Below are 21,952 nucleotides of genomic sequence, written 5' to 3' on the forward strand. Positions count from 1 at the left end.
CTGGTAACAGGGACCTGAGACGGGCGACCCATTTCTCGTCCTCAGGTTCCTCCCATTTGAAATCTACAGAACGTAATAATAAGCGCAGAACACGCTATGAAGATAGGATACCACGACACAAATGCTAAAAAAACCTTTGCCTCGTCGCGTCTTTCCTGAGTGGTATTTGCCGCGCTTAGCTCTGCTGGGTTACAAGGGAACACATCGAACTCGCCTAAAGCTCCACCGAACACATGTGCAAGTGCTCTGACATCTCAGTGGCCGGGCCTGTCTGGCTCGACCACGTGGCCTGTATGCGCTTACATTTGTAGACCACCCACTTGGCCTTCTGGCCAGCATGCGGGGTGACGGCGGACCACAAACACGCGACAAGGCCTACTCGGGTGGACCACCGCTTGCTGACGGCGGTCATCCAAGTACCTTCTTTTCTTGTTCCCTTTTTCATGAATATCTACAACCGATAACTGGGGACCAGTGTATGACCTTTGGAGGGGGGGGGGGGGATAAGAATACAAAATGCAACGCATCACATCAAACAACGAATGAGTCAGAAACCGCAGTGTTGTCACAGCTGCAGGAGAACAAAGATTCGGAAACGAAGTTGTTGAAAGCTGCAGGGCTCTATAAAAGCGGGTTGTTGTTTTTTTTCTTGCTACCACCTGGTAGCAAGAAAGCAAGAGAGAGAGAGAGAGAGGGGAGAGAGAGAGAGAGAGAGAGAGAGATAGATAGATAGAGAGAGAGATAGATAGATAGAGAGAGAGAGAGAGAGAGAGAAGAGAGAGAGAGAGAGAGAGAGAGAGAGAGAGAGAGAGAGAGAGAGAGAGAGAGAGAGAGAGAGAGAGAGAGAGAGAGAGAGAGAGAGAGAGAGAGAGAGAGAGAGAGAGAGAGAGAGAGAGAGAGAGAGAGCGATCTTTAATGAAGTCTGGCGATGTTATCCGGACTGGCGATGTTATCCGGACTAAAATGCCTAACTTGCTACGCCAGTTGATGACGGGGTGACGATGATTGCGATGATGTTAAGAACTTGATGCTCACAGAGGCATTGAAATATTTAAAGACATTGGTCTAAACCTGCGTGCTGCAGATACTTGATCAGAGCTTTTGTAGCCCGTAAAGCACGTTTGGGACATGCCTACGGTCCTGAAACGTTCTTTAGTTGAATGTCCACGGAAAGCGGCAGTCCCAAAGACGCTGAAAGAGACACTCTTTGCTCACTAAATCGAGCACATTCACAGAGGAGGTGCTGTAGGGTTTCTAGCACATCACAGTGGGGGCAGAGTGGCGACATAGTTCGTTTCATCTTATAGAGGAAGTTATGCACGTATGCGACATTCAACCGCATGCCATGTAGAATTGCTTCTACCCGCTTAGAGAGTCCTTGTGGCATTTGGAACTTGTAGTTTGGATCAACGGAAAATAAGCGGCCCATAATGACGTGATACGTCATCCCAGGTTGCTCGCTGCATGTTCCATGCCACACTAGATGCATGGACAGATGCATCTTTCCTTGAGAATGGTATGGATATTGCCGCTGCACGATGGTTATGCGCAATGGATGCAGCAATGTCCGCCTTCACATTGCCAGTTATCCCACAACGGCTGGAATCCACTGGACTGCTATGTGATGGTGCGCTTGTAAGCTTGGAGATGTAGGGCATGAATGTCGGATACAAGCTGGTCTTTTGGAAATGACGCTAGACATTGAAGTGCAGCCCTGGAGTCTGTGAAGATAGCCCACTCTCGTACGGGCTGCTTGATGATGTCAGCGAAAGCCACCCTCAGAGCTGCAATTTCTGTAGCCGTAGTTGAAGTTTTGTGACTGAGCATGGCACTGATGGAGGTGCGCGATGACGGTATCCACACCCCGATAGTGAATGATGTGGATGACACCGACCCAGCAGTGCACATGAGTGTGGTCTTTGTATATACGCGAAATGTAGTACAGAGCGAAGAACTTTAAGGGGGGAGCCGGAAGATGCACCTTCCTCGTGATGCCGGGGACAGTAGTCGTGACCGGTATAGGCAGGAACATCCAGGGCGGGTGCTCAGGAGGAGCAGGCTCTTGATAGACCTGCGGCAGAAATTCCCTCACTTCTTTGGCCCAGCTTGTCGCTTAAGGGTGGCCCCGCTATCTTGCCACAATCCGCAGACGCGCACGAAGCAATTCCTTGCTTAGAGCGAGTGGTGAGAGCTACCTGCATTCTGTCAGCGTTCCGGTGGTAGAGGTTGTCTTTGTAACGCCAATGGAGGCCCAGGAGGATTTGTACTTGCATGCTCTGTAGCCCGTTGACAGTTCCTTTTGATATAGGGACCAAAGCAGGGATGCTGTAACGCATCGGGCCAACGCAAACCGCTTCGTATAGCCGGAGAAGAGAGTCTATTTATTTATTCAAGATACCTTACAAGCCCATGGGGTGGGGCATAGAGTAAGGGGGAGCACATAATATCAACACAGTTAGTTTACAAATTATATAACACCGGTAGGCAAGACTAACAACAAAAAAATTGGCCGCGTATCTGCTCCTTTCGTTGCAAATGCCGTCAAAAGACGATAGTCTTTATCGGCTTTTGCGAAGTAAATGCCTCCCTTCGCTTTCCTGCTCACCTCTCATGTTGTTCCTCTTGCCTAGCGCTCCTCCCAAGGTAAATACGTCAAAGGTTTGCTTAAATCACTTTAAATATCCCGCGTTCCACTGCTCCAAACCGGGTGTCTCGATGCGAACGCTGCCGTACGGCGAAGACGCGCGTTAATCGAGGCGCTCTACTTCAACGTTTATAGAACCGCGTTTCCCTACTCCACGTGCGTTGCAAGCAGAACGTGGAACCTATCTAGTGGAACCTTGCGTAACTCTTGCCACTTAATTTCTTCAAATACCGCCAGAAGCTATATGGCGCGGGCGACAGCAGGCGACGGCGGAGTGATATGTTCTTCTTCAGTTGATGAAGTATTTAATCTTGCCAATGTCAAACATGTACGATTTTTTATAAAGGAACGCTGCAAATATCACTTCTGTATCAATTTGTTGTCTTATATATGCGTAATTTCTTGTTGTTCTTCAACAATATTGACAAGTATGAACACTACACCGGACTTAGACGGGCGCATTTAGCTGTGACTATATAAGACTATTGCGCAGGCATTGAATTACTTTGGCCGGGTGGCTGAATCGAGTCACAGACAGACAGACGGACAGACATACAGACATACAGACAGACCAAAATTTCTGGGTTTAGGTAGCCCAAGAAAGACTATCGTCTTTAATATTCTGTATCTTTAATATTCTGTAAATGCACACGCATACACACACGCACACAAAATCGAATAGTCTTGTTAACAGAAATTTTGTTGATTTCCGCACATTTAGTGAAAAGTTATTCAAAAATACACAGTATTTAGTCAAAAATGAACAGGACCATACAGGACACGATAAGCCCATCAATGCACTTTGAAATGCAGTTGACGTAACAACCGCCGGCGTTGGTGGAAAGCATACAAAATATGCGGGCGAATGAAGTAATCTTGTCCTTGAGGTGGCGAACATGAGGCGACCAGGTGAGATTACTATCAAATATGTTACTCCCAGGAGCTTGTAGGTAGGGACGTATGGAATTGCGGTCCCTCCAACAGTGAGGCCGTTGCGTGTAAGGTCACTCTTCGTGAAGGCTATGGCAGCACATTTGTTCCCTGATATTACTAAACGTCGTTTTGCCAGAAATGCCGCAATGAAGTCAGTTGCCCGCTTCAGTCTTGACCGTAACAGGGGCGCTATAGGTCGGTAGGACTCGATGGCGGTGGGAACTTTACCTGGCTTTAGGACTGGGACAAGGCGAGCGTGTTTCCACCGTGGCTCTTGACTGTGTTGCGTGCGGGACTCTGAGGGGGGGAGCCCACCCCAAGGCCGAACAGAGGAGAGTGTTTAGACCGTCGGCTGGGAAACAAAATTTTCGTTACTGGGAAGTTTAGGTAATTAAAATTTAGTTCCACGACACCTCTGCAAAACCAAACACCCGGAAGCGCCGTCTGGAATAACTTGCCGGTAGAAAATCAGACACCATGCAAAGGCTGTCATGTGCCGATGATTGATGATTTTTATTTTTTTAACAGCTCGGGAGACGTGTTTTCCCAGAATATTGAAACAAGACACGCACTGCGCTTCCTACGGAACATGTAATGTTTACGCGTTCTGCCCCAGACTCCGGCCATAAAACTGCTTGCGTCCCTTGGTATGTATACGGGAACGAATATTAGGTTTCTACAAAGGAATGCTTGGCCGAGGCGACAGCTTTGAACCAGCAGGAGCAGTTCGCAGTGCATATGGAGGTCGCCCTTTTTTTTTTCTCTCCTGACGTTTTACGACTCGTGGTCGTCCAGACATTTTTGACAGCTTCCAGGGTCGATCGTTGGGCGTGAGTTAGACGTATAAAGTGCGCGCTGCCTTTCGAAAATTGGAAGGGGGGCGAGGATGTATCGTTAGAGTAGTAAACTGCCGGTTTCTTCACACCCATGGTGGAGAGAGTTGACGCCGCTCTAGCGTTTTCTGAAGCCGCAAGTTCCCCAAACGTACTGGCACTTTTTTTTTTTTTTTGCTCCCTAGTATGGTGCCTTGCAGTTTCGTTAAAAGAAAGTGAGTGCAGAAAAAATAAGCCGAGGATGAAAGAAACGAAGACGCACATGTACGGAAATAATGTTAAACACGAGAAACAGACTGTCAAATTAATAAATGCAAAAAAAAAAGATTTAGGTGTCGAACACTGGCAAATTTTGCCAAGTAATTGTGTTTAAATACGTCATTTGTAATTTAAGGTCGTTGTTATTTTCCTGCAAACAATATTGCTACAAAAAAGCGAACAAAACTTTCGTTACTGGGAAGTTTAGGTAATTAAAATTTAGTTCCACGACACCTCTGCAAAACCAAACACCCGGAAGCGCCGTCTGGAATAACTTGCCGGTAGAAAATCAGACACCATGCAAAGGCTGTCATGTGCCGATGATTGATGATTTTTATTTTTGTAACAGCTCGGGAGACGTGTTTTCCCAAAATATTGTAACAAGACACGCACTGCGCTTCCTATGGAACATGTAATGTTTACGCGTTCTGCCCCAGACTCCGGCCATAAAACTGCTTGCGTCCCTTGGTATGTATGCGGGAACGAATATTAGGTGTCTCCAAGGGATGCTTGGCCGAGGCGACAGCTTTGAACCAGCAGGGGCAGTTCGCAGTGCATACGGAGGTCGCCCTTTTTTTTTTCTCTCCTGACGTTTTACGACTCGTGGTCGTCCAGACATTTTTGACAGCTTCCAGGGTCGATCGTTGGGCGTGAGTTAGACGTATAAAGTGCGCGCTGCCTTTCGAAAATTGGAAGGGGGGCAAGGATGTATCGTTAGAGTAGTAAACTGCCGGTTTCTTCACACCCATGGTGGAGAGAGTTGACGCCGCTCTAGCGTTTTCTGAAGCCGCAAGTTCCCCAAACGTACTGGCACTTTTTTTTTTTTTTTTTTGCTCCCTAGTATGGTGCCTTGCAGTTTCGTTAAAAGAAAGTGAGTGCAGAAAAAATAAGCCGAGGATGAAAGAAACGAAGACGCACATGTACGGAAATAATGTTAAACTCGAGAAACAGACTGTCAAATTAATAAATGCAAAAAAAAAAGATTTAGGTGTCGAGTACTGGCAGATTTTGCCAAGTAATTGTGTTTAAAGCCGGGCCTTCATAACTTAAAAAACAATATAGTGAATACAGTGAGTGAGTGAGTGAGTGAGTGTGAGTGAGTGAGTGAGTGAGTGAGTGAGTGAGTGAGTGAGTGAGTGAGTGAGTGAGTGAGTGAGTGAGTGAGTGAGTGAGTGAGTGAGTGAGTGAGTGAGTGAGTGAGTGAGTGAGTGAGTGAGTGAGTGGGTGAGTGAGTGATCCGGCGAAATTTTATCATGATCACCATTGAGCGAGCAAGTTGGGTGTCAGTAGAAAATACCGAAGCAAAGAAGTCAAGCTCACAGCCTTATATATAAAATGAATATCTCGTAACCTTTGTATCGCTCTACCACTCCTGAAAATTACTATGGTTATGCTTTGGCATACAAACCCGAATGGCCGTTCACAGTTACAAATGGAGCGAATACGGCAGATGACTTGGTACCCTGTATATCGTTTGACTTTTAAATATGTGGTTTGCGGTTGACCCTAGCAATGCGAGCAGTGAGTGAGCAGTGCGGGGCATTATGCTCACACTGTGCATTCTCGTCTGTCATGCTGGCTCAGTGGCTCAGCCATTGTGCCGCCGAGCAAGAGACCGCGGGCTTGGTTCCCGGTGGCGCGTCTGTTTTTTTATCAACGAAGAACCCAGAAACGCACACCCATAGGAAATTTGGGCATTCGTTAAACATCCCCACGTGATCAAAGTTTATACGTAGCCCTGCAGCACGTAGACTAGGTGTTAGTTGGGCGCTGGAGCCCGTCGTCATCCGCCGAATCCGCTCAGTTGGTCACAGTTGGTCATGCGAGTGCGCGGTGCGGAAGGGTGCACAACTTGGGTCGTATAAGACGGCACTAAACATCGGGAGTTAGATTTTTGGGGACAACTAAATAATTCTATACCCATGATCGTTGCAAAAAGAATTTCGAACCAGAGTCCGCCTCCTCAATGATTCCCACGCCGCCATCAGATAATTCAATAGGGCTTACTCTGATCACCCTACCGTTCATCACATCCAGGCCCCGGTAAACCTACTGGCCCGAGACGAAACGCAAGTCCGTGTAGCCTGGATTCCGGGGCATATGACCCAGGGGGTCGGCAATCACGCTGCTCATAATGCAGCGCGGGAGATCCTTCAGTTTACACCTCCCTTGATTTCTCCCGATCTTGCAACTGGTCCAGGTCTACATCCGTGCCTCCAACTGGATCATGCTAAACATTCTCGCAGAAAGTGGCTCGTTGAGAAGACTCCGCAGGGCTACCTGCATGGTGTCCCCACCCTACCCCGTTCCGCAGAAGTCTTTGTTAACAAGACAATCGCTAATTCTGCCATTACACCCTCCACACTGCAGAAACGGTTGCACTTGGACTCTTCAGCCTGTCCGTACTGTCCCCATTACCAGCAAAATGTTTTCTCGGACCTCAAACACCTTACTTGGCACTGTGCAGGTTTCGCATCTTCTCGTGACTTTTTGCTCAGTGTTCTGCCCCCTAACTCGTCTCCTGATCACCCCACGTAAAAAGACCCAAATTTTCTGCGTGCTCTATTTGTGTTTTTAATTAAGAGTGGCCTGGCAAGGGTAGTGTGAGGTGGGTTCTACACTTCCCTCCCAAAGAAATCACTGATCATCTATCTCCAACGAGCCATCTCTAACGATTGAGTGATCACCTCCCCCTCTCCTCCCTTCTTCCCTTTCCCCACTCACGGTAGGAAAGGACTACCGTCTGTAATTTGCGAAACAAAAAAATGTTCATCTGGATGTGGACAAAAAAATCGCGGCATGACACACCAGTCGCCCTAGCGAACCGTGTGCGGAAGCCCCAAGTGGATCGCTCCCTCTATAGATTACGCTCACTCGCGCTGTTTGAATGGCCGGGGCCATCGCCACGCGGCCTTTGGAGGCGCCTGTGGCACAGGTGCCGATAAAGGCTCGATCCCTTCCAATACCGCGCCGATGGCCTTGATGCCTCCATTGGCCGCAAGTGGAGCACGGCTTCGATTATCCGCGGAGGGAGGCCGGCGCCCCCCGATGAGACGCTGCAGGCACCGGTTGGGGCCGCCGAGCCTGTCGCTGCTCCCGCACGAGGCGCCGACCTCCCGGAGACTCATGAACGGCTCCTGTCCTTTGTTTTCTTCTAGGCTTAAACCACCGCGGCTGTGTCGTCGGTCGCTGTGTTTGTGCATTTCGGCTTCTCCGCGGCGTTCGCGTCGCGTGCGACAAGTCAGGATGTGGTCTTATGCTCGATTTAGCACGCTGCTGCGTTGTCTGCCGTCGCGCGGAGCGCCAGAAGCAACGTGGCCCTGGCGGTTCGCCAGAGACCACCGGGCGGAACGTGAAATACTGCCCCGCCGCGTAAACCCCGGCACAGAACCCCGGCTCTGCGGGAGGCTCCTCCGCACTCCCACTGGTGTCTTTCTTACCGCCTGGTACATTCCGGATCACTTTTCTCTTTGTGTGGCAACTGCCAGTTGTTCTCACCACTGAAGTACCTGCTGGTACACGTCAGCAGGGAAACTTTTCCGTATGTGGCACCACGGCTTTTTTATCCCGCCATGAAGCTTACGGAAAAATTTATAGCTAGTTTCGCCTATGGACTTGCGCATAGATCACCACCTGCCCCCCGTTTCAAGCTAAAGGGGAAAAAAAATCATCCGATCAAGAGCACAGACTCATCATTTATTTGTGATGTCTTGTAATTCTCCGCGCTTTATATATAGTGCTATCTTCATTACTTCCTATGATACGTTGGAAGCGCTATAATCAGGAAGGGGAGTTTTCGGCATTCACATTCAGTGCAAAAACATTTTTACCCTACCTTCCTTGTTTTTGCAAGTGTAAGACGGAGCCTTATCAATGGAGTCCTCGTTGCTAGAAAGCCATCCGATCTGCCCTGAACTGCTGGTCTCGCAGAGGGAAGGAAGGGGGGGTGCCCGTTTTGGGGATATGCCCTGGCGTGACATTAGGCCTAATGTTACGCTTCCAGATTTTAAATTGTCAAACAGTACCCGCAGCTTGACATACTATCAATTTGACGCTACTTGGGAGGTCGTTGAGCTTAAGTGAGCCAAAACAAAGGCCCAACAAGGGCGATTGGCCAAGGTTGTTATAATCATAGTAAAGGAGCGAAAAAAGGAAAAGCACAAAGGAAAAATGATGGTGATGACGCTTTAAAACCCACATCTTGAGACACACTAGCACAGACATCTCTGCAGAGTGAATCAAGCTCGTTGGCAATACCTGGAGGTGGGTATCGGACGACGCTTTATAAAATGGCTAATCAACTTGATCATTTCAGTCAGTCAAGAACGTGCAATGATCGCCTAAATAATTACATAATTAATTTATTGTTCGTTAATTATTTTGTTTAATAATTCATTAACCATTTGTTATAATTTATTTGAGCTAAAACTAGGAGGGTCGGACACAAGAAATTGGTGCTCGTGCCGGAATTCTGTGTGGCGAACTCTGAAGCCCAGCAAAGTGTTACTTGCTTAGAGTATCAGGTACCCGCGGTGGGGTATTGAACAACTCTTTATAGCTAAGAATGTATGCTTCCGTACAATATTTCTTTGTAGGACCAGCCCAACCCTCCGACATTTTTTTTATCAATATGGGCGAACATTTTCGCTACGTCAGTTTTCTCTTTCTTTCTTACAGAATTTGTTTTTTACGGGAACTAATTTTAGCGGTGCGCCTTTTTTAGCTCTTCAGGATATTTGTTTTAATCGGAAATCAACTTGGACCCACCAGGAACAGAATGTGCTATTTATTCACGCACTAAAAAAGGTCACTGAGAAAATTTAGGCTGTTGGACATAACGGTATGCAGCTGGGTAGGTTTTCTAATTCAAGGGTAGAGCCTGCTATCGTTGAACAGGAACTGAAAGCACCAGAAGTTCTCGCTATTTTAGAAGAGCTTTGTTTAACAGGACTGCGTTTTGAAGTTTATCAGGAAAACGGAACACTACTAGTAACTCGTGTGCATTCGAAAATTGGGACTAGGAAAATGGTCTGGCTATGTTACGTTCCCCAGGCGCACCATAGGATGAGGTGCGCTTAAGATTGATGCTGGTCGCACAAAGTTCCGTATTTCACCCCATAAAAATAGGGCAGACGAGGGGGGGAGCAGCATTTGCGAAGGCGATGACTTTTGTTTAGCGCAGCGGCATGGTAATAGCGTTAAGTGCGCCCACTCGAGTTATTTTTTGGTAATTCTTTCAGCCATCAGGAGTGCCTCCTTATGTGAGGGCTATAGTACATTTTAACAAATTCATTATTACTGCTGGCGGCCAATAAATGCCTCAGTCAAGGAGATATTCACAAATGTCGATTCAGCAGATTAAAAAAAAAAAAAAAAAAACAGACACCAGCCCCGGTGCTAGAAACGGCGTATACCTCCTCCATCTCGCGGGCACGGTAAATGGTCCTCCTCAAGGTGAAATCTCCCAGCCCCTTAGCAGTGCATGTGCAATCTGTTGAACTGTGCTGTAATTCAAGCACTTCCTTCCCGTAACAGCCTCCATCTAAGGGTCCCCCCGCATATCCCCTCGGGGTCTCGTCTTTCGGAAGAGCTTCCGGTAGCGGAGCATTCAACATGTGGCCACTTCCGGCCCCCTGGGCGACACTGTTTGCTTTCTTCTCGTCCGCGTCGCCCGGCCACGTAGTAGCTTCGCCGAGGCGCTTTCCACCAGCGCCTGCTCGGTGCGGCGCCGAGAAGCCCCCAAGGTTAATTTTGACTCGGTGTTCGAGAGCCGCAATCCCGGGCCGACAGGCGCGCACGGCGGCCCTGGCACGCGGATTTCCCGCCGCTTGCATCTTGCGTGCAAGTGTGCTCCGTACTGGCGGCCGAGGGGGAGCTGGCTCCGTCACTGCTCGCTCTTTTTTGCCCTTCTCGCTCGCTCTGCGCCTATGAGGTGCACTGACACAGGATGTGACGCTACGGAGGCATGACCCCGCGGACGCAAAGCTACGTGCAAAATAAACCGACGTCTAGAGACGGAAGTAGCGGTCCGAGTTCACATGCGCCTCGGGTAAGCTAGATATAAACGCGAAAAGTGTTCGAAGCCCCTGGCGAGGTCGCTCTTGACATCCGTGCACACCGATTTTCCCAAGGCATTTATCTCAGTATGTTCTGTTAGTTCAATAGCTTGCAGACACTTGTTTTTACGTCAAACAAAATTCACTTAAGAAACAAAAACAGGAAGTCAAGACTCCTGCTTCCGGTACCTGATGCATGTGATTCTCGCCGAATTACACGTGCTAACGCTCTTGGTACGGCGCGTAGTTGTATAGAGTTCTTTCAGCTTGAGGTGGACATACTACTTGCGACAGGCATCCTGTTAACCAGGTGAGACTGCTTGGAAAGTTGTTGCCGAACAGCCAACTTAGAACAGAGGCCAACGTTGCGCTTCGGGGCTCTATTACTGACACGAGCCTGTATGAGGGTGGGTGGTCTAAAATACTGCAAGCGCGCGTGCTTCTCAACCTACTCGAACCAGAGCAACCACGGACGGAGCCGTGTGATAAATAGGTGTTCTGTACTTTATTCAGAGCGGCATTGCAGTGACGTCAATGTGTTCGTAGAGGTAGTGCCTTTAATGAAGTGCCTTTTTGTTTACACCTTTTATTTCTTTTTTTCTTATTTACTTTTTTTGCACTTGCGTCGAGCAAAAGGAGCAGCCTCGGTTGGCAATACTTCTTACAGTACAAACTGTTTAACCCTAACTCAACATTAACTTACTCTCAGAACCGCCGTACTGTTTGAATTTAATAGATAACATCATTATTACAGGAAAATGTGGTGAAGAGGAAGGGAGGGAAGGAGGGAGGGAGGGATCGAGCAAGCGTTGTTCAGGCGGGACTAGCCTTGCTAAATGTTCTCTTGTGATGAAGTGGGCGAAAGTTCGATACTGGCGGTATATAGAAGTTACTATACATTGGCCCTACTAACGGGAATAAGACCTTCCTGTATAATACTACTTACTGTATGGTTACGGTATTCGGCGAATGTTACATAAAAATGAACCTTTCCAATAAGCTGGTTATTTCAACTATATTTACGGATTATCCTAGTGACTTATCGCCGTGGCCTAGAATAGAGGACAAAATGATGGCGTCACTTGAATATCGGTTATCGTTCTTCTGACACCTTTTCTGGCGCCTAGTAAACAATCTGCATCTTTTTGGCATTACGGGGCACAGACACAAAAGTCATTGCGGGTATGTGCAAAGTGTTTAATATTTTTGCTCCCGGTACCCGAAAAAAACTCGAAACTATGGGCGTCCTCAAAACGAGTAGGAACGCTTTTTTTTTACGAGCAACCAATGAGATATTCCGCATTTGAGACAAACTGTTTTTCCTCCGCTGCAATCGGTGGCAACAAGTTACCATTAAGGAAGATCATCGCAGGATCTGAACTACTACACTAAACTGATCGTGCGGTTATCCTCTTCTTCAATTCCGCCGCAGCGACATGTTCACACTGACCCTGTTGCCGACGGGGGTCATAATTCCGGTATTCATTCCACTTGACGATCCATCCAGCCATTGTAATCCATATGTACAAGTTTAACATCCTTTCTCGATTCTACTGAGGACAATGACATCGCGATAGGTCGTGGCTTGCCTATGTACGCTTGCATGTACGGACAGAGATAATTGTACTTGGAACTGTGGGAATGCTTCACATTCCATAAGAAAAAACGGGAGATATGTACCTCTAGTGACCTAAGTGGGCATTGCTTCGGAGAGTATCCTCTTTCAGGGACCCTAGTTTGTTTGTTTTTTGCGCTGCCTGCTCCAATGCGAATGACATAATCGGATTCTACTGAGGCTGAACTACACAGGTGTCATTATACCAGGAGGGCTACCTGGGACACAAACAGCGCTCCTTCACTATAACAGGACCTGGCCGCCCTGGTGTAGCATTCGGCCGAAACCTGCCTTTGTGCTTCAGTGGACACAGATACTCTAATGATGATGATGATGATGCCGAGTATTTCTTAACTGGTTTAGTTGAGAGGTCCTCGTTTGAGGCGAGGTACAGTCCGGGGAGCGCATCATCGCTTTGCGTTCCGGCGAGCTGTGGCTGAGGTGGTGTCCCCATCCCTCGCAGAGAACAGTCCAGAGAGGAGCGTGAGCACAGCCGAGACACCAGCCGAACACGATGCGGACCATTCGCGGGACCCGGAGGCCACGTCGCAGGGCTGCTGGGCTGCCTGGAAGCCGGCCAGTCCACGGTCTCCCGCTAGCCTTTCGCGAACGGCCACTCCCACCGTGGCTGCCGACGAGCCGCTCAGCCTGACCGTGCACGACGCCCAGCCGCCGCAGCTGTCCCCCGCGGCGGCCGCTTCAGCTAGCATACTCGCTGCCGTGCTCCAGCAAGTCCGAACACTTCAGGTAAGACCCTCTTTGGACTGTAGTGAAACGTGGCCCGGTTATTTCGAGGCAATTCCTGATTCAATTTCAAGTCCTCGTGAAGCTTTGATAGGAGTAGTCAGCTCTGTTCGTGACTTATGGCCTATTGAAAAGGATGAAAGAGACAGATACCCGGCCAGCGTGCATGAGAGCGCAGGGCTGATTGGGGTTCATGTTTCTTTGCAGCAGGAGCCGAGCGGTGCATCGCGGCTGTCGAGCAACGGTGGCGGCGAACCGTACTACGCGTGCCCGGAGTGTGGGAAGCGGTACAGCACGTCCAGCAACCTTGCGCGGCACCGACAGACGCACCGCAGCGTGACCGACAAGAAAGCGCGCCAGTGTCCGCACTGCTCCAAGGTGTACGTGTCCATGCCGGCCTTCTCGATGCACGTGCGCACGCATGGTCAGGGCTGCCAGTGTCCCTTCTGCGGCAAGTGCTTCTCGAGGCCCTGGCTGCTGCAGGGACACATCCGCACGCACACGGGCGAGAAGCCCTTCAAGTGCGCCCAATGCTCCAAGGCGTTCGCCGACAAGTCCAACCTGCGCGCCCACGTCCAGACGCACTCGCCCACCAAGCCATTCGTGTGTCGCCGCTGCGGCAAGGCGTTCGCACTCAAGAGCTACCTCTACAAGCACGAGGAGTCCTCCTGCATGAGGGTCCGCGCCACCTCGAGCCCGCCCGCGACGGCGTCCGCTGCTGGCGCTGAACACGACGTCGAGCCCGAGCTCTAGCCGACTACGCGCGGGGCTCGTTGTGCACTCGGAAAGACCCTGGACTATTCCGTGTACTTTGACTAAGACAGAAGAACAGCACTGAAGAGTACACGCACAAGAAAGAAGACAAAGGAAAGGCGCCTGTCCGGTGTCTTTTTAGTGCTGTTTTTTACCTTAATCCTTGCGCGGTCGCTCCCAAAGGCTGATGACAGTGGCTGCGCTAAAAACAAGCTTCCCAGAATGTAGTTGCAGCCAGTGCCATCTCTAGGAGAATGCCGTTTGAAAGATACACACACAGATGGCGGGTTGCGGACTTTTTCTAGCCAGGGGCTCGTTTCTTTTGGAAGTTTGTAAAGCGCTCTTTTATCGCTGTCCTTGCAGTGACGATGATATGTTCGGCCGGTGAAGGCCTTTGCCTTATCGATATCCGTCCACTTTTATGTGCATTTGAGCAACTCAAGTGACAGGAAAATAGATAATTACAAGCAGCAGGAGCAAATGCGTTAAACATGGCCACCCTTGCCGAATGTTCGGGATATTTATCTTCAATGCCAGTTTAATACGTCTGGCTTAACTTTAAGCTAGCACCGTCATTGCCCTGCACATTTTTTCCTCTCAGATCTCGAAATTGAATAACCCTTTGTGCAATAAACTGAACATAAAGTAAAGCCGAGTTTATCAACTTGAAGGCGGAGTGCAGTGCTAGTCTGTAATGGGCAAAGCGTCATTACATGGCTCCTTGCCTTCCGCAGTTCACTAGAGAATGCAAATCAACATTTCTTTTTGCTTTTTGGGCTAGTTCAGGTCTTTGCAGAATGAATGGAGGTGATGACTCAGTACTATGGAGTATTAGGAAGCTTCAAGAATCAAAAGACTAACAGTTTATTAAGTAGACTGCAGCTAAATTTTATTGTTGGTAATTGCGTCCTGGACATAGCAGCATAGTTATAACAAGCAAACTACATGACTGTGGAGCTGCAAAAAACATGTGGTAATTTCTAAGCTTGCATGTGAGAGCGACATAAAAAATCACCCAGCCCGTCAGATTTGCGCGAAGGCTGCATTAGTTCAGGAAAGCTTGCGAGCTCTGCGTATCTCTAATCCATGTCCTGTATTCAAGTGCAAAACTTACTTGAAAAATTTGGAATAGGTTAATGAGCAACTCGCACTTTTATAGTAAAAAGTGCGGTTAGTCTTACACCTCCTTAATTTGAAAAGAACTGCTAGTATTTTAAAGCGTATTTGTCGACTTTTCCGCGATGTAATTGCATGCAGAAGCAGTTTGAGTACTGACCATGGTGCAGTCGAAAAGCGCCTGAGTCACGAAAGCTCTCCTTTCAGGTCTTTTTTTAATGCGCGTGTGGGTGGCCATTATGCATGCATGTCTTACGATAGCGTTGGGAACGAGGCTATGAAAGCGCAACGAAACGGTCTCTACGTGGCGGCAGGGACGTGTTCGGGGCACCAAGGTTAACGAATCACCACCTAGCCGAAACGTTTGATAGCAGGGTGAAATTAATTGCTCATGTGCGCTGGTGCACCGTGAAAGGTTGCTTCGAAAGTAAACAGCCGATGATTTCTTGTCAGAATGAAAGGGGTACAAGTCATGGGCATGACATTTGTGTAAATCACAACATTGGGTAAGACATGCCTGAACATCACAAGTTTTCAGCGCGCGCCAGCGGCGAACCAAAGCAGTGCAGTGCACCAAACGCCTCACCCTCTCTCATCACACACATTATTACGAGCATTCCTGCGGCCTAGCAGCAAATTCATCTCAACATTCACTCACGACGTGCCTTACATCCATTTCATCGAATCAGATGTGACCTATTTTTAGACGCGACTACCTTTTCCACTGTTGCTAAACGAAAGCTGACGTTTATTCTCGATGTATTTACCCTTGTGTTTAGCGTGTTAGTAACTCAGATTGAACTGAGGGTAGATGCGATTTCGCTATTAGGCAGGTTATCTCGCGTGTGTGCGTGTACGTATGAGCCATTTTTGTGGGTGACTGCTCTCACTTGAGTGCTGTCCTGGTTTTCTGCGATGAATGAATGAAAAAAAAAAACCTTGGAGAGCGTTACCCCCAAGCCGAATAGTGGACCTCTGACCCCTAGCGTAGCTGGGCCGGCTTGTGCAATATGTGTGACTCGTAGTGTGTTGTCCTGTTCGTTATTATTAGGGGTCAGGTGCCAATACAATTGCATAGCTTTCCACCGTGGGATTCATCCCACCGAGAACAGAGGCCACTCGCTTCGTTTTACCGAGTTTCCTGGTTTGTGGATGCCGCGATGAGGGCCCGTGTAGGCTGTTCTCTCTGCAAAGCAGAAAGAACGTCGAGAGGAAACCCACTGAAGTTATGTCAACGTGTGGATGAAGGGCGAAAGTCGTAGCCGAATAAAATGTTTCTAGCTCGGACTTTCACTCTCTGGCACCGGAAAATTGGCATCTCGGCTCTCGATTTGTGACTCGTTTGTTGAAAACCTAACAGCCGTGGCTCGTTTGTTGATATATGACTACTGAATACGCCATGGGCGGCTGACCTTCGAGTGCTGAGTGCGCCTGTGGGCAAGCAGATTAATGTGGGGCTGATATGTTTTAGTTTTGTTTGTTGTCCTTTTTGACTCAATGTATTTGATTAACTTATTTCAGCAATAATGGTTCCAACTTCAGTGCCTTACTCTCTTCAGTTGTGCTTTGAATTTATTTCGTGTTCACGCCGTGTTTATCTGATTTATTACAAGCTAGCGTCACCGCAAGTGCCTTGCGCATCGACGCAATCCTCTATCTCGTCGTATTTTTCTGACTGAGTTGGGAAGAAAGAGAGAGATAATGTGTTCAATGCGTAAAAAACCGGTAATACATGACGCGGGTATATTTATGGCCAAAACAGGACACACGACTGGAAAGCGTCAAAGCGTCCGTCCTTCATTGTTTATTTGTACAGAGCGCGCGACTTCCCATGTTTTGATGTCATTTTTTCCGGTGTGAAGCAATAACTCCAAGTGCCTTGTTTTTTTTTCCCCTATGACTGAATGCTATATATAATCCATAAGTGCCTTGTTTTTGCTCGTGAGATCCGCTCGGAGTGCAGCGTGAAAACGCAACGAACAACGGCCTTGAATCGCCAAAAAACGCAGAATAAGCAATACCGGCCGATCACCAGGGTGCCGGTTTAAAGGGACAGCCAACCGATGTTTGTGGAGTATCTATGCTCTCCATCCCAAATGAAAGGTACTACTTAAAACACCTTTAACCATAACGGTTTTTCTCATAGGGCAACACATACTTTTACGTGTACGTGAGATGAAAAGAAATATTGGGAAACTTGTCCTCAGCTAACACAATAATCAAATGTAGCCTTCCTTATTTCTTTATGGGGTTTTGAGTCACGCATTGAAACCAACGTGGCTGTTTGTATACGTGCGGTAGTGTCACGTTTAGACACTGCATGGCGCCACCTTTCAGATTTCACAAAGTTTAATGTCAAATGAAATGTTATTTCGGCCTATTAAGAAATTGCTTGTGCTTGGCCCTCTACATAAAACGCTGGCTTTCATATGAGCCAGAGGACATGCATTCCACTAAAAGCGGTTGGCTGTGCCTTTAACGTCATTCTCGGTGGTTGTACAGTGCTTGCGTGCGAATACAAGTCAGCCGCAGGTTGCCCGAGCGAATAAAAGAGTGAATCTCACTCGCTGTGCTTTCTTTGTAGCATTGATCTTTGCCTGTCGTCGGGGGATCTTGTAAGAGTTGGGGTCGGGTTCATTCGTACCAACAGAGCAGGGTGTTATTCTAGAATGAATAAACGTAACATCTGGAACTTTACAAATATGTATGTGTTATATCCCTGGCACCTACATATCTGCGCAACAGACTTGTTTTCTAGTTATGTAGGCGCACAGCTCTATCACTGTTGTTCTCAGTGCAAAGTTAATGCTCCTGACAACAACCGTCAGCTTGCAGTTCGGTGCAGAACCTTATGAGGTTGTGGTTTCTCCTGTTTAGTTCCTCCATTTTTTTTCTAGAAACTGAGACTGTCTGTGTAAATTTGTAGATACTCCTTGCAATTCAGCGATTCACTAACGACTAATGCTCGCTAAAAGAAATTATATATTTCCCAGAAATGAAGGTGTTCTCTATGCACAGCAATCTATAGCTGCCAGTGCAGCTCATTGGTTAACAAGGTTACAGATCCTCACAAGCAGACTGTCGATTTTTACTTTATCTAATTGACTGTGGGTGTCTTGTAGCATCCTTGAAACAAAGACTAGTCTCCTTTAGCTGCGCACGTCCATAAGTGTGCTCTACCATGTGTATTTATTTGTAGGATGTCTTTACATTTGCGAAGTGCAATGTCTTGTGTACCTTCTGCGTTTCTCTTAGTTTGGAACAAATTAAAACTATTGAGATCCCATTCGTACAAGCTGCCTCTTTCTTTGTCTTTATAAGCCTTGTTCTTGTTGTTGATAAACTTTATTTTCAACCTGGTGATGTGGGAGGGGTCCCTCAGTCCAGGAGACCATGGGACGACCGTGTTGTCTCAGCGTTGGACACCAAGAGTTGCTGGAGAACCAAGCCGACGCTGGTAGTCAGGTTCTCCCACAGCTCAGGAAGGGAAAGGGTTGTGGATAAAGGTGGGAGGGCAGAGTTATGTGCGCACCCCAAGATCAAATGAATGAGATTGCATGGGTTAGAGCAGAATTTACAGGTGGCAGGGTATTGGGTGGGGTACATCCGATGTAGCCAAGTTCGGTGAGGGAAGGTGTTTGTCTGAAGTCTCCGGAGGATTCATTCTTCTCTAATAGTAAGCTGCTCTCGAGGATGCGGGAAATGTTCTCTTGAAGTGCGGCAATGGGTGATGTCTTGAAATGTGACCAGGGGAACGAGACTCGGTGTTTCCTCAGAGGCCTGGGAGGAAAGTTCGCAGACTTGTCTATGGGCAAAGTTATTGCCCGTCAGTGAGGAATGTCCCGGGGTACATACAATGTAGATCTTCCGGTTGGGGACGTGTTGAGGGAGGAGCTTTCACGTACTAGAGCACGAGGGTGCTGGTTTGGGCCTGTTGGTAGAACATGACAAAGAAATGAAGCGCTGGGACAACGGGAGAAGCGAGTCAACACACACACACACACACACACACACACACACACACACACACACACACACACACACACACACACACACACACACACACACACATATATATATATATATATATATATATATATATATATATATATATATATATATATATATATATATATATATATATATATATATATATATCATCACCAGCCTGTCTACGCCCACTGCAGGGCAAAGGCCTCTCCCATTATTCTCCAATTACCTCGGTCCTGTGCCAACTGTGACCAATTTATCCCCGCAAACTTCTTGATCTCATCTGCCCATCTAACTTTCTGCCGCCCCCTGCAACGCTTGCCTTCTCAAGGGATCCACTCTGTTACCCTTAATGACCAGCGGTTATCTTGCCTTCGCATTACATGCCCTGCCCACGTCCATTTCTTCTTCTTAATCTCTACTAATATGTCCTTAACACGTGTTTGTTCCCTGACCCACTCCGCTGTCTTCTTGTCCCTTACGCGTATCATTTTCCGCTCTATTGCCCGCTGAGTCGTTCTCAATTTAAGTTGAACCCTCTTAGTTAGCCTCCAAGTTTCTGCCCCGTAGGTGAGTACCGGTAAAATGCAGCTGCCATACACTTTCTTCTTCAGCGACAATGGTAGGCTGCTATTCATTATCTGATAATGTCTCCCATATGCACCCCACCCCATTCTGATCCTTCTAATTATCTCTGTCTCATGGTTGCGATCTTGGGTCACAATTTGGCCGAAGTAGATATATTCGCTTACCACTTCCACTGCCTCGCCACCTATCTCAAACCGCTGTGCTGTCCCGAGGTTATTGATCATTACTTTAGTTTTCTGCATATTAATTTTCAGGCCCACGATTCTACTCTGTTCGTCCAGTGCGGAAAGCATGCTTTGCAAAAGCATGCTTTGCTTTTTGTTGCACATCGGTTTAGTACGAAGGCTTGGGTCTGTCAATCTGCATAGTTTACCCAACTTGTTGGGAGCCGAAAAAACGACCCTTACCTTCGACCGCTCGGCTATCTTTTTCAAATTGTGGGAAAGTTTGTGAACGTAGGGTATAACGGCCGTTTCTGGCTTTTCAATGGGCGTTGCCTCGATATCGTCATTGCCACCTTTTTTCCTTTCCGTAAGCAATGCTTCGGCTACCGAAACTAACAAATGTTTGGGGTACCCGGCCTGAGATAAGCGCGCATCCTGATCGCCAAAGCTCTGGTTCATTAAATGGGGACATAATTTATTTAGGGCATTCCTGAAGCATAATTTTACTATCCCCCTTCTCACAAGCTTTGAATGCGCAGAGTTGTATGGAGGAGTGGCTTATTTGCTCGTGGTGCGTAGCACCAGCAGACATGGTTATCGTCAAATGAAAGACATGAATTTAAAAACCGGATTGACCCATCGTCAGGAAGTTCATGTGTTAATTCAAGCGGTGCGAGGCACTGCTTAACTTTTGTTAGTACATTAAAAGCCTCTGTCTCAAACATGTCACACTTGCAGTTAAGAACGATTAAAAAATCGTCGACAAACCTAAAGATCTGAACAACCGACGTCCCTTCAAGAGAAGCGGAGACTACCTTGTCGAGTTTTGAAAGATACAAATTGCTAAGAACGGAGGCGATACAGGAACCAATGCAGATGCCGGACTTCTGGAGGTGCGCTTGATCGTTCCACATGATAAAAGTTGATCTGAGGTAGAAACTTCAAAGCTTTAAAAATTACTGCAAAGCGGGGCCGGATACCCCAACCATTTGTTAGTTTCGGAAGCCGAAACATTGCTCAAAGAAGTTGGAACGGAAAAAAGGTGGCAATGAAGATGTCGAGGCAGCGCCCATTTAAAAGCAAAAAAAAAAAAAAAAAACGGCCGTTATACCCTACGTTCCCAAACTTTCCCACGATTTGAAAAGATAGCCGAGCGGTCGAAGGTAAGGGTCGTTTTTTTGGCTACCAACAAGTTGGGTAAGCTATGGAGATTGACAGACCCAAGCCTTCGTACTAAACCGATGTGCAACAAAAAGCACAAAAACCGCTTCGTAGCTTGCGCTGAGGGCGTTGTTAACAGCCTTATGTTGGAATGTTGGAAAAGGTACATCGGGCAAACAGGGCGGTGCCTCAACGATCGTCTCCGTGAGCACAGCAATAATGTAAACAACAACACCGGGGGATGGCTTGCGTCACACTGCAAGAAGAATGGTGGCAAGCCCCTGTTCGATAAGTGCGTAGTTGTTGCCAAGCACAAGAATCAGCTAACGCGAGAGATACTGGAAACTCACAACTGCGTCTGTTGCGTTATCAAAGAAAGATCGTGATTACTTGAGTCGACTGTGACGTGATGGCATTGTTCTATGACGTGGGCCAGTGTTCATGTATATATGTATATATATATATATATATATATATATATATATATATATATATATATATATATATATATATATATATATATATATATATATATATATATATAGACAGAAAATAAGGGTTGGCAGTCAAGAAAACCTCAGAAAGCAAAGGGGAGGTTGTGGTGGGTCATAGAAAGAGATAAAGAATTTTTTGAGTCAGAAAGAAATTGGTGAAAAAATGCCCGCCGGGTGGGATCCGAACCCACGACCTATAGCCGAATTGGAAAGGCATTCGAGATCTAATCGAAAGGCGTGGGTTTGGTCCCCACTCTGGGCGCGTGTTTTTCTTTCTTTCTTCCGTATATTTAAAAAAAATGTTAACTTCATTAACCGTAGTAAACAAAAAAGAGCCTAACTACACCCCTATGCCTCCTTTGGCGTTGTAGACTGCCGATCTATCTTTTTGTATTTCCTCAACGAGCCCCTCATTTTCCTTACTATATTATTCTGCGAAAGCGTAGCGAGGGTCTCGGTACTGGCAGCCTTGATGCCTAGGTAGCATAAGAGGGCTTCCCGCCAGTTACCCGCTCATGACAGGCTGTAGACGTTCGAGTCACGCCCCGGGGGTTGAAAAGAAGGTCCCCTTCTCCCCGTGTAGTCAGAGTGGCGCAGGCTACC

General features: G+C 47.5%; 1 protein-coding gene across 3 annotated transcripts in view; it reads left to right on the top strand.

Annotated features, from left to right (window-relative positions):
* Positions 1–18,238, top strand: part of LOC144155335 (uncharacterized) — a 30,406-nt gene extending 12,168 nt beyond the window's left edge. For 2 of the 3 annotated variants that reach the window (XM_077686695.1, XM_077686694.1), the window contains 2 exons: positions 12,803–13,086; positions 13,291–18,238. In XM_077686695.1, the coding sequence (XP_077542821.1) occupies positions 12,803–13,086; positions 13,291–13,836 (830 nt within the window). In that variant the 3' untranslated portion in view covers positions 13,837–18,238. The remainder of the gene's footprint in view (positions 1–12,802; positions 13,087–13,290) is intronic. The other variant, XM_077686696.1, reaches the window with a different exon arrangement.
* The last annotated feature ends 3,714 nt before the right edge of the window (positions 18,239–21,952 follow it).

This window comes from Haemaphysalis longicornis, unplaced genomic scaffold, assembly GCF_048455015.1.
Source record: "Haemaphysalis longicornis isolate Haplotype H1 unplaced genomic scaffold, Haemaphysalis longicornis Haplotype H1 scaffold_1, whole genome shotgun sequence".
NCBI lineage: Eukaryota > Metazoa > Arthropoda > Arachnida > Ixodida > Ixodidae > Haemaphysalis > Haemaphysalis longicornis.